The following is a 12,748-nucleotide window of genomic DNA, read 5'->3' on the forward strand; positions in this document are numbered from 1 at the left end:
GCAAGGCTAGTGTCTATGTAAATTATATGGCTAGTCGATGTCCTTGGCGGTCAAGTGTAAGTGTACATCATAAATTTGGCATTTACATATAACTGCATTAACTAAACATTCTCTGACATACCTGCACCACACTCAGGATTTCAAATGAAAACGAGAGGATCTTAACGTACTGCCACTTACAAATAACCCCAGAGCATTAAACTTAATTTACAGAAATAAACTGCACTTGAGAAATAAACTACTTTTAAGACTGTCATGCGAGGGGGTACACAAAAGGATGTTTATTATTTGTGGGTGTAAACAAATACTTTCCCAGAGGCTTAAAGGTCAAGTGTAAGAAATATAGCGGCATTTAGCGGTTAGGTTGCGAATTGTAACCAACAGCTCACTGCCCCCACTCTTTCAAAGCACTACAGTGGTTAAATCAGCACTAAGATGTTATCATATCTTTGCTTCTTTACGTATTTACAAAACACTTTGTAGTTTGTCCATTTATGGTTACTGTAGAAACAACAATGTATGTAGATAGAAATAGCTCATTCTAAGGTCATAATAGCATAACACTTCGACATGTAAGGTCTTTATACACATCTGAAGACATATATATGTATATTAAATTGCATTTCTGTCAAAAGATCCTCCAAAATATAACACGTTGGACGTTTCATTTCTGGTCAATAATTTCCAACTTTGCCTGAAAATCACGAGGACAGTGCAATTTTTAGTACCATTAGGAACACTTTATTTTGTTTTCATTGTTATCATCATTATCATTAATGTTTATTTTGCAGACATCATTTTCAATTTGAGTCACTGTCATCCTCTTCAACAGTAATGGTTTGTTTTTAAATCATAACACAATTTTGTTGTCAAAATTTACACATACAAGTAGCATATTTTAATGACCATGTTTTGAATATTTCATATTTACGCTTTAAACTAGACCAAATTAAATTACAGTCAGAATTATTAAATGAACATGTACATACAGTTATTCAATACATACATAAAGAAAATAAATATAGTTATCATAAAAATAAAAAATAAAAATGAAAATACACACATTTTACAAATTGTTCCCCAAGCTCTTACCTCATACGTTAATGTACACATAATTTTTATTTTTAATTCATATGGTCTTATTCCCCAAAAAGTTTTCGTTGTCATCTTGGTTGTTTGACATGCATCGCAACACAGAAGCTAAACAATTTCTCTCACGTGTTTTAACCCTGAACCCTCCCCGCCCCCTGTTCTTCCTCCTTGATACACCAATTGGTTTTATTTATGGCTTGCGTTGTAAGAATGATTCGATCCATCGGGACACTTCCACACTCCTTTCTGCTGGTCACTTGCTTCATCCGCAAGCAGCTCTTTCTCATTATCTCCTAGTTTTTCTCCCATCTACCTGCCACCAGCTTCCGTTCACTGACGGACATTTTCGATGACCTCCATTGATCGATTTTGTCTACATTTTTGAAAATTAAACAAGAATTGTGCCCTGTTGCTCTGATCATGCCTTACATGTAACTCTCACTGTAGCCTTTATCTAGCTTTCCTCTTCTCTTGTGCTCGCCCTTTTGACTGAGAAAAACTATACAGCGAACTTCTCGCTGCTGCACACCTGCACTCAGCCCGGGCTCTTTGACTCTATTTCCTCTTAACCTCCTTAAACTGATTTTCTGTATGTAAACATCACTGAAGTGTGTGTAGGGTGCAACAAACATCCTTTTCTATCAAGAATTCACTCGAAACAATGACCGCTTCAAGAGGACGTTTCTAGGCAGTCAGTGAGGCAAGTAAAACCCATTCCGAGGAACTAGGGCTGTAGGCAGCTCCATATTTAACAAAGGATGGAAAGACAAAAAGAGAGTCCATCTACAGATGTTCCATCAGCACAGACACAGGAAGAGAGAAGAGAGTATGACAGAAAAAAAGATTAAACAGTCATCCGATTCTTCCAACCATTCCATCCCGTTTCTTACTGCTCTCCGTGTCGTACATTCTTCGCGTCTTTTGTCCGTAGGTTCTTTTTTGTTCTTTTAATATCCATTTCTCCTTCTCTTTTTTCCTCTCCTCTTCTGTTATTGCAGAATGGTCAGACCAGTAGAGTTATATTTATAAATGTATATATTCATTGCTTTTTTCTGTTTATTCCCCCCTCCTCCCCGTGAATGAAATGTAAAGCCGATTCCAGCTCTCTGACAACAGCACCTCCTGTGGACGACAGACAGAACTACAGCTCAGTTCAGGGTTTGTTTGACCTAAAATTAACCCAAGGCAGACTACACACAACAAAATGCCCAGCAGAAAACCCGAAGAACACCAGGAATTGCCATAAAAACACGAAAAGCGACATCCCAAACATACAAAGTCCCTATTACATTATGACCCCAATATGAAACTCCAGCAGCACATTAAAAGTGAAGAACTCATGAACAAGCAGAATGAAGAGTGAAATGAAATTTGTCATTTTTATTTGTTAGTTAACTAGTTATTATTTCTCACCTTTGCGGTGTCTCAACAGGAGTATGTCCTCACAGAGCCAGACTCTGGCCTTGGAGATGCTACAGAGATACAGAAACAGACAAACAAAAGATGTTTATTTTTCAGGCCTTGTGTAATATCTCACCTGAACTGCTTTTGGAAAAAACAGCCTCATTCAAAAACACACTTCTAATTACGTAAAGTCTTGCTTATCTGTGGTATATCTTAAAATGTTTTTTGGGGGGTTTGTCTTTTGCATTGTAAATATCTGATGATTTATCTGCCAGTGCCTTTTATAAATATTATATATACAATTTATTATACCACCTCTTATAATAAAGAGAAAACACAAATGTTTTCAATATAGTAAAAAAAATGCAATATTAGGCAAAAACAAACTACTAAATACTCAATACTTCATGTTTTTATATCCAAAATTGAGTCGGCGCATTAAACTTCTCTCAGAAGTCAGAAATGTAATATGAAATATGAATATGAAGAAGTGCATGTAAATAACTGTAATTGGGCTTCTGACTATAAAAGAATAATAGTGCTTCACAAATTTTTGGCTTACCTGTAAAACAGAAATTTTAAAAAAGTTATCATATATATATATAAATATATTCAACAAACCAGTATAATATTCTTTGTCATTCAAATTAAAAGGATGATTGATAGAGACTGGACAAAAATAAGTTGGTGGTGAATTGATAAATGTCATTCCAGATGCACTTGTACTACATTTACAAACATCTAAACAAATAATTGCTTTCTGTCCTGTGTTAACACATTTCCTATAAAACAGGGATTTGGGTGGGGTGTTTTTACGGGCTGGTCCCTTTTTAAATCTTCAGTAGGCTTTAGTTAGAAAAGAGCCACGAACTATGAGTTGCTTTTTGTTAGCTGGTGGTATACAGTAAGGGATATCAAAGGATAAAAGGAATATCATCATTCTAAAAGGCAATTCATATAATTTATACATGTATTTGTGGTGCAATATATTTATGACTCATCAATATATTTAGTCTGTTTCTTTGGATTATGCATCTAAATTAAGGGGTCTTTAAGGCAGGCTCACCATCGCTCTGGACTTTTCTTAAGGTGACTGAGGGAGTAGAGATGGCTGAGGCACGGAAGTTAGCAGGCAGAGTCTCTGAGGAGTCAGAGGTAACCCCCCTCAGATCCTTCTCCCGGAACATCTTCCTCCATGAAGGAGAGCGGGTAAACGTCTTTGTGCCATCCTAGATAATGTGAGAGTAAAAAACTGAGAAGTCAGCACATGCTGAGGAGTGTAACTTTTATACACTTTGTAAGTCAAACAGGGTTAATCAGGGTTTCCAATCATGCACCACATAAGAGAATAATTGTATAATGTAGGAAAGCAAACAGGTCTTGGCCACCATTGACTTCCATAGTATGAAAAATGACAATGGTAGTCAATGGTGCCTCAGCACTGTTTGCACTCCAACATTCTTCAAAACATCTTCTTTTGTGTTCAACAGACCGAAAACATTTATATAGCATTTTTTTCCTAATATGGTAGTCAATAGAGGCCAAGAACTGTTATGTTACAAGCATTCTTCCAAATATCTTTCTCTGTGTTTATAAGAGCAAAGACGTTCAACCAGATTTGGATAACTGAGGGTGAGTAAATGAAGACAGAATTTTCTTTTTTGGGTGAAGTGTTTCTTTAATGTACAGTTGTGCTCATATCCCAAAGCACTCACCTCGTCCGGCCTCCTCTCTGTTCCCATGGCGATAAGAGAGTTGTATTCCTTCTCCAAAAGTTGTCGAGCCTGGATGTGAAATAAACATACTTTAGGTGGAATCAGCTTCAACTAGTTTTGAGCAGTATGTGCTTTTACCAATTTAAATTCTAGAATTTGTTAAGCAAAAATATATATAATTTAATATTATAATATATAGTAGAGTAGATTTCAGCACATTCAAAATTTAAGATTTAAAAACTTAAAGGTAAATACTCTGATAAAACTTTATAACATTAATTTAACATTTTAAATATTTAAAAAAATTACAGATTGCAGAGCTGTATTTATGAGCTGTACTCTCATTGTTACTAGGCGTATGTTTATACAGTTTGGTTTTGGTATGATGTACCTGTGTGTTTTGATTGGGTATTTGCAGGAGCAGGGCGAGGTCAGTATAGTCAAAGGTGTCGTCGAGCGCAAGCAGGGCTCCGTGCACACCGCTCTCGGTCAGATTATCTGCGTACTCCTTCAAGCCAATAGACTGAACCCAACACATCACGCGTTCATTTGACCACACCATCACATCTAGAGAGGAAGCACAACACAGATCAAACACAAGGCCTTGATTTTATGATAAGAGTTCCAGGAGGATATTAATCACTGATCGCTATCACGAATTCCATCTTGGGTGATGCCTCTGGATCTCATTTCTCTTTCAATCGCTCTTGATCTTTCAGATGTACACATGTGTTTTGCTTCAGACGCAGTCTTTGTCTCTCCTTTGAAATTTCATGGGACTTCATGGGATTTTGCACTTGTTATTTCTTAAGTCAGCTTTTCAAACATTATCAAAAGAAAAGGAGGCACGCAATCATGGAAAAGGGTCATTCCTCCCGTGTTATTCATGGTGTTAATCCCTTTGGTGTGGGTACAATAATATCCCTCTTGACTTCAGGTAACAGCGTATTCTCCAGACGTCTGCCTCAGACTGAATTGTGAATAAGAAGAACGGCCAGTACTTGGCTGTAAAGCTATAGATACAGCTGGCAACATGTCAGATGCTGAGGTTGTGGTTAAGCGTAGGGAAAAACAAATCCTGGTTGCCATAGTTACCCATTCATTTCTAACAGGGTTGGGCAAAATTAAACATTTCAAAATTGGCTGCCTTTCAAATTATTAGTTAGAATTTAAATGGAATAGGTCGTGCTATTTGTGTTGCTAAATTTAAAGGGATAGTTCACACAAATATGGATATTCTGTCATCATTTACTCACCCTATTGTCATTTCAAACCTGTATGAGTTCCTTTCTTCAGCAGAACACAAAAGGAGATATTTTGAAGAATGTTGGTTAATGAACAACGGCAGTACTCATTGACTTTGTGCATTGGTTTCGTGTTCATTCAATGGAAGTGAATGTGCACCGCTGTTGTTCAGTTATCTGCATTCTACTAAATATCTTCTTTTGTGTTCTGAAGAAGAAAGAAAGACATACGGGTTTGAAATGACAAGAGCGTTAGTAAATGTTGACAGCCTTTTTTATTTTGGGTGAACTGTCCCTTAAAGAAACTATGAAATGCAAACACAATGCGTGAATTTCATCAGGGCACCAAACAAAAAGTTTGCCTCTACTTAAAAAGACATTAAAGCATTTTAAAGTTTATAAAATTATCTAAAAAAAATTTAAGTTTGTTTAATAAACTGTGCTGTATATTATATGTGTGTATTTATACTGTATACATCTCTAATGTCATTTGAATAGGATGATTATTAATTTTCCTCTGTGAGAGGGCTGGAAGCTATTATTCCATCTTTCTTCAATAACATTCAAATGAACCATCCTATTCGTTACCTCAATTTAATTTCAATAAAAAACCTGTTCCTAAATGTTTTGCCTCATCTGATGTTTGCAGCGTTTTAAGAGTTTATTTCTTTATAAATATTGGTTGTAAATGTCTTTCATAATCCAAATAATGTGGTAACTATAGTAATCATATTTATTTCCCCCAAACAGATGCGCAGACTGCATTTGCGTAATATTATTTGCACACCTATCACTATGACTTCATCTCATTAAATCAAAGCAGGAATGTTTGTTCGACTACACCTGTTTCTATCTGACACACACGCTTCGGTAAATACCCGCGTGTTACTCATACAGCACACTGAAGTGCCCCTGCAGTCTAGCGGAGAGAGCCGTGTGCATGATAAGCTATTCACTGGTGCTTAATATAGCCTCAACTGGCATGCAGGCATGTGCGTTGCTATGCGATGAATAAATTCTACATCAGTGAAGACATCTGGTTCTTATCAAGGTACTGAATGAAGCGAGAGCTGCACCTTTGAAACAACTGACGACTGCCAGATGAAATATGCTATATGCGTATTGTGATAACTTCATCTACAGACGTGAAATCTCTATTGTGTCTCTAAATCCCGTGCATAATGGAAGGCTAGGCCGCGCAACGATTTCCAGACGTCATTGCTTGTAATGTATGTTATTATTAACAAATGCACTCCGTGTAAACACCCTTCCTCCCTCTGTGCCATATTTTCATTCAGCGTTCAATGTTTTGATGAACCGTACATTCCATTTGTGACTCTTTTTAACATAATTTGCTTATGAGACAAAGCTTATAAATGGTATAAATCAATTGCATCTTGAAGTTAAAACTGACTGACTGAAGATATCTTGCCGTAAAAGCTATTTAGCGTGATGTAAATAATGACACTGACGTTCCATGCAAGGAAATGATATCCAAAACAAAACATATTCGTGACAGGCAACGCATTTTTTAACCACGGGATCAGACCCCCACAAAGAACATTAAGAACAAATGCTGGGCATCTATTTAGCGTGGCGAAATGCTTCAGTAAGCAATGGCATCCAAACCAAAGGAAATGATATAATAGAGAGATTAAGGAAGACATTAAAAGACCTTTATTCTGGTGCTGGCTCTCGTCTCTCCTCCTCTCCAGCTCCTTGCGGTCATAATTGAGGCGCTTCAGGCACATGATGCCATAATGCAGGCTCACCCTGTGGGGTCAAAAGGTCACAAGGATGAAGAGAGAGGTCACAGGGCTATCTAAATTCACTTGGGCGCTCCACCCTGTCTGAGTGTTACAAGAGCTGACCCCAGGCACATCAGAGATTATGAAAGGCCAAAGGACACACAGCTGCCCGATGAGAATAACTGATTCGTGTAAGATAGAATGACCAAGAATGGGGAATAAATGACCTGTGGAAACTATCCACCATCTTGAGCTGCCCCCGTAGCTCTTTCTTGGTCAGATGGTCCAACATCCGTGCATCCACCAGCGATTCCATGAAGTAGCTTCTGTACTGGGGCAAACCCAAACTGGGGAGCCAATCGTTGCCCACCCACTCATGGTTCATATCTCCATAGGCCAGGATCTACCACATTGAAATAAATAAAATCATTTTAATATAGAATTAGCATTTAATATAAATACACGTTATCTAGGCTTAGCAATAAGTTCATTCGTTGCCGACTATCTCACAGCAGCACTGGAAAGTGTTTAATGGAGGTATTGACATTACTCACCTGATCCCAGCTAATCTCTTTCAGCTCCTTGGGTGCGCAGGCGATAGCAAGATAGGAGCGGAGAGGTGAAGAAGAGGAGATAAGAAATGTAGCAGAGGGGCAGCGGGAAAGACACATCGTTGAACAGGAAGAGGAAAGAAGAGAGGAAAGGAAAAGCAGGAAGAAAGGCACAAAGGGATGAACAGTTTGTTAGTGACCGGGTCATTAGTTTGGAAGCAGTTTACACTGAAACAGAAAAAAGAGGGAAAGTTGAGGACGTTCAATGCTACAGCCTAGCCAGACACACAGAGGGGAAGAGAGAAAGAGAGAGACCATCAACACACGACTAATCACTCAGCTCTCTTCTCATGCCCCCTCTCATACTGTCCACTTGGGGGCAGAGCGCAACACAATCAAAATATATGATTTTTTATTAATGGGTTTTACTTTGAGAACCTTCAGTGAATGGCAGCAACATTCAAGGTTAATACCGAATCTTAAATATTGAAGAACATTTGTCGAAGGTGGAATTTAACTGTAGCTTTGGATTGATGGACTGTCACAGTGTATGTGGGTCTGTTACATCTACTTCACCCATCAGATCAGCATCAAACACTGAAAGAACGGCTACTAACTGGTTTGGTTGCTGCGGTCAGGGACTCCATCTCAGCATGAGTCATCCACACGTTACTGGTCGACTGTGGTAAGACAATAACACGACAAACCGAAAAATATGATGAGAAGAACTGACAGATACGGTTATCAGAATTATTATTTGTCAATTATGTGCAGCAAGGGTATACAAATTTGAGAATGAAATTAAGCTAGACATAAACAAAAAAATTATACAAGTGTAAAAACATTTATAATGCAAATTTACAAATTTATCATTTATAAAATGTAAAGTGTATAATAAAAATACAATTTTTCAATCAATTTTATATGTCGATAGTATAATTTGTGAAATAATTTGTATATTATAATATTTATAACATATATATAAAACATTATGTAAGAAAACTAGTCTTTGACTTTTTTTTATAAAGAAATCTTCATTGTTTCATAGTGCAGAGGATCGTTTGTGAGCTTACGGAGCGAGTGCTGGCCGGGGCGGAGGGGCTGGTCAGGGACACCATTTCCTGAATGGCCAGTCTCAGTTTGAGGCGGTGCAGCGGGTTACTGATGCCGATCTCCCTCTGGATCTCCGTATCTGACAGGTTAGCCATGATAGCTCCACTCTTGACGTTAGCCCGACACGCTGCCACGTACCATGCCGGCATGCCCACCCACAGCTAAGAGAGAGAGAGAAACAGAGAGGTGACACCACTGATAATTCATATAAAGAATAGGTGAGGAGACGACTTGCAAAAATGTCCCATCTGTATGTCGCAGGCATCCTCACTGTATGTTGCCCGGGGGCTCTTACATCAACACTAGATGAACTATTGTGAGCCCCACTGCAGTCCTCTGTCATAATATTTCCAACCCTTATAGCTTATGTCAATATAGAACTCAACAAACTCATTGCTTATGCTCAGAAGTGAAGCCATACTTCAAGCCAGGAAACAACAGTGGGTCCATCCCAGGATGCAAAGGGCAGACCCTGTCGACAAGCCTCCTCCAAAAGTTCATGCCTAAGAAAAAGCAAAACATCATTTTGTACAAAGAAGGAGCTGAATATGAGTTAAAATAGAAGGGAGGCAAACAGGACAAGTGCCTAGAAGAGTAAAATTACTTTTTCTTGCTGCGCCGGTCCTTATCCACCGGACCGGCCATCTTGGTGAGCCCGAGAGGATCCATGGAGCCCAGATCATCAGAGGGAGTGGAGGCTATGAAAGACACAGAGGTACAAAAAAGAAAAGCAACATAAGGCTGAATGAATATCCAAAAGATATCCTGGAAAACTATTTGATTAGAAAAAACAAACAAAAATGTGTTAACAGTAGAACACTGTACATACAGTTTCACCGGGTTTCAAAAAGCTATTTCTGTATTAATAAACAGCATTACTTTAGTATTCCGAAAGACTTCTGTACAGTAAGTGTATTACTGTAAACATAATATTTATTTGTTTATAAACAGACGCTTCTCCTGGCATGGTCAGACCTATTCCTTTCATTTTGATTCGGGGTAATTGTATTTTCCGGTTTTAAGCAAATTGAACACCTGTTTGACACCTGGAACATTCATTTGATGTATAGTTCCTATTCTTGTCCATATTCTATTTTGTTGTGAATTAAAAAAAGAAGTTTGGGCGGCACTCACCCAGAGATGCTGACTCACGTCCAGGCTGACCCATCCTGACCTTTTCCTTCTTTCCAAAGAGCCGGCCGATGGAAGACTTGATGCTTTTCTTTTTGCTGGCCTTGTGGAGGGAGTCCTGACTGCTGTTCGAGCTGCTTCCATCCGCTGAGAGGCTGGAAAGAGATAAACAGAGTGAAAATCAGAAAGTGTGCTCAAAGAGAGTAAGAGAGCAGTGAGGTCGGTGATATAGTGAAGTGTGAAGATGGTGTGAGAAAATAAACTTTTCTCTGAATTCATTCTGGCACTAAACAGAATATCAGTGCTAAGTTACCCGGTCCTAAATTGCAGATGCTGTGCAGCAGATCAGAGCACATGAGCGGGTGGAGTTGGATAATAGTTTCCTTGAACAAAGAGCGTTTTCATGTTTCATGAGGCATACACCATTTATTATACAAAATAAATGTCCGTAAACAAAGAGTAGCATGTGAGCAAAAACTGACTGAGATTGATTGTGACGTAAAGTGTTCCGTTCACATAATCTCAAAATTGGCAATACGTCATTCCCTGCCCTAACAGAACAGAATTTAATCTTATGCGCTGATGCTCATGACTATAAAAACATATTTTTAAGAACAGAAAAGCAGAAATGGTGCATTGTTTTATATGAAGCATGGTTTTATTCACCAATGAGATTGGGAGCAGGACCATGACCAAGAAAAACGCAACAAAGAAGAGTGTCCTGTGTTGGTTATGAAAAGGGGTTGCCGTATGTTGCCGTATTATAATTTATAAACCGGGCCTGGGGAGAGGGGGACCTCACAATAAATTTGAATCCCAGTCCTCATAAATTTTCTTGATGGCGGGAGATTGAGAGGCCGTTTAAGCCAGACCATTTATTAAAAAGCACTTTTGGCTTATAACTGTGCATGTGTATGTGCCAAATAACGTTCTGTTTCTTTACACAACAACATCGCCATCCACTGGCCTGGCATGCTTACTGCAGCGCTTTTATCCGTTTTCCTGGATCCGTGTATATGCAGACCCTTTTGATACACTGTCATGTGTACGTGAAACTTTTCAAAAACGCAAAGGAAAAACATTTCTGTTTTTCATTGTGTAAACCTGGCCTAAACTTCACAGACTTCAAACAGTCACATGCTGCCTATGCGCACAGACTACGTCGGTTCATTGTAAGTTTGTTAAATGAACTCACCTGCGGAACTCGCGGCTGTCATCCAACATCGCGCCGGGATGAGTGTGTGTCATCCTATCCAATCGCAGTGCGCGAGGAGTGGGCGGAGGGGTGGAGTCCAGAAGGGCCAAGGACCTATCGTCTTCTTTGTTGTTCTGAAGCGCAGAATGGATTTACTTGGTTACACTCGTTTATCATTGCATGAGACCAATACTTATGTATAATCACAGACACGCTTGCACCTACCTGTCTGTCTGTCTCGCGTGCTGGGGAGTGGGGAAGGCGGGGGGTGGAGTGCCCAGAACTGGGTGGAGACGGTGATGCCAGAGTGGAGGATGTTAGGGAGGGGGGGATGAAGCCCCGTCCTGTGCTGTCCCGCCCAAAAGAGGTCGGAGGGATGGGCGGGCCGTCCAGAGCCACGCTGCTGACCCGACTCTCGATCTCTTCAGCACGAAGCTCTGTGCTTTCTTTCTCTTCCTGAATCAGCCTGAAAATAGTAAACGGAGTATAAGGGGATGTTCACCTAACATGGAAAATTGAGCTTTTTTTATGCACTAGCTTTTCCTCCTGTGTGTCGAGTAAACTCACTTAATCTCCTTATTGATGGCCTCCAGCTGTTCCTGCAACATGATGGCGAGAGTCTGAACATCCGTCTGCCCGCTCGGTGAGAGGAGCTCTGAGCCGAAGAGCGTCTCCCGATCCTCTTCGTCATCAGAACACCTGTCCTCCACGCCGCCCTCAAAGCCAGTGCCCAGCAAAGCCCCATTGTCCCAGTCTCCATACTGCAGGAGAGATAGGGCAGAAAAAGTTTTTTCATATTGAACCTTATCGTTCATCCATTCGCAAGAATATTTATTAAAGATGTTCTTACTTTGCTAGCTTCCTCTCTGGCCCCGCCCCAACGTCCACGATGGGTCCGTCTGACCACACCTCCAGTGCCTGTGTTCCCATAGTGATCCAGGTGGGTGGTGGAGCCGGCAGGAAGTGACCCGCCTCCTTGAGAGTATCTGAGCTCCAGAGCGCTTCCAGGCAGAGATCTAATAAAGCAACAGTGAAGTTCACAGTCAATGAATCAGATGAAACTAATGAAGCTGATACATGCTTATCCCGTCTTGTTTAAAACAGTAGAAGTAAAATGTGTTGGTTACCGCGAGTATGAAGAACCGGGTCTTCCTCTCAGCTGGTCCAGCTCTAGCTGAAGCCTCTCCAGCTCTGCAATGAGTTGATCCTGGGAGGAATACGACATTAGCATGAGATAATGTAGCCGTCTGGACACAAGTCAAGTAACCAAGGGCCTTTTTGCTTAATAGCCTTATAGTTTTAAGAGAAATGTACCTTGTTTGCTAAGAGATCATCTTGGATCTTCTTCATATTTGCCAGTTCCTCAGAGAGAGAGTTCTGAAAGATAACGGACACTCACTTTTATATTCATTCAACTTAATAACACAAAGTGACCTACAGCTCGTACTGTATAGCCATTTCAATGTAATAAATGTAAAAGGTTACTATGCATAACTGTTAATAACCGAGTGACATAAAATTCTGTTTGCTAGCAATTATTTGTATTCTAGAAAGT

General features: G+C 39.7%; 1 protein-coding gene across 2 annotated transcripts in view; it reads right to left on the reverse strand.

The window, feature by feature from the left end:
• Window positions 1-724: 724 nt before the first annotated feature.
• The window catches only part of ppfia3 (PTPRF interacting protein alpha 3), a 28,172-nt gene continuing 16,148 nt past the window's right edge, over window positions 725-12,748 (reverse strand). For both annotated transcript variants that reach the window (XM_056752977.1, XM_056752976.1), the window contains exons 14-32: window positions 12,508-12,570; window positions 12,321-12,400; window positions 12,044-12,209; window positions 11,761-11,954; window positions 11,419-11,659; window positions 11,194-11,327; window positions 10,002-10,153; window positions 9,472-9,565; window positions 9,289-9,370; window positions 8,828-9,028; window positions 8,372-8,434; window positions 7,758-7,784; window positions 7,431-7,606; window positions 7,131-7,228; window positions 4,603-4,778; window positions 4,212-4,280; window positions 3,563-3,725; window positions 2,506-2,564; window positions 725-2,214 (exon numbers count right to left, since the gene is read on the reverse strand). In XM_056752977.1, coding sequence (XP_056608955.1) covers window positions 2,518-2,564; window positions 3,563-3,725; window positions 4,212-4,280; window positions 4,603-4,778; window positions 7,131-7,228; window positions 7,431-7,606; window positions 7,758-7,784; window positions 8,372-8,434; window positions 8,828-9,028; window positions 9,289-9,370; window positions 9,472-9,565; window positions 10,002-10,153; window positions 11,194-11,327; window positions 11,419-11,659; window positions 11,761-11,954; window positions 12,044-12,209; window positions 12,321-12,400; window positions 12,508-12,570 — 2,226 coding nt within the window. In that variant the 3' untranslated portion in view covers window positions 725-2,214; window positions 2,506-2,517. The remainder of the gene's footprint in view (window positions 2,215-2,505; window positions 2,565-3,562; window positions 3,726-4,211; window positions 4,281-4,602; window positions 4,779-7,130; window positions 7,229-7,430; window positions 7,607-7,757; window positions 7,785-8,371; window positions 8,435-8,827; window positions 9,029-9,288; window positions 9,371-9,471; window positions 9,566-10,001; window positions 10,154-11,193; window positions 11,328-11,418; window positions 11,660-11,760; window positions 11,955-12,043; window positions 12,210-12,320; window positions 12,401-12,507; window positions 12,571-12,748) is intronic.

This window comes from Triplophysa dalaica, chromosome 7, assembly GCF_015846415.1.
Source record: "Triplophysa dalaica isolate WHDGS20190420 chromosome 7, ASM1584641v1, whole genome shotgun sequence".
NCBI classification, from domain to species: domain Eukaryota; kingdom Metazoa; phylum Chordata; class Actinopteri; order Cypriniformes; family Nemacheilidae; genus Triplophysa; species Triplophysa dalaica.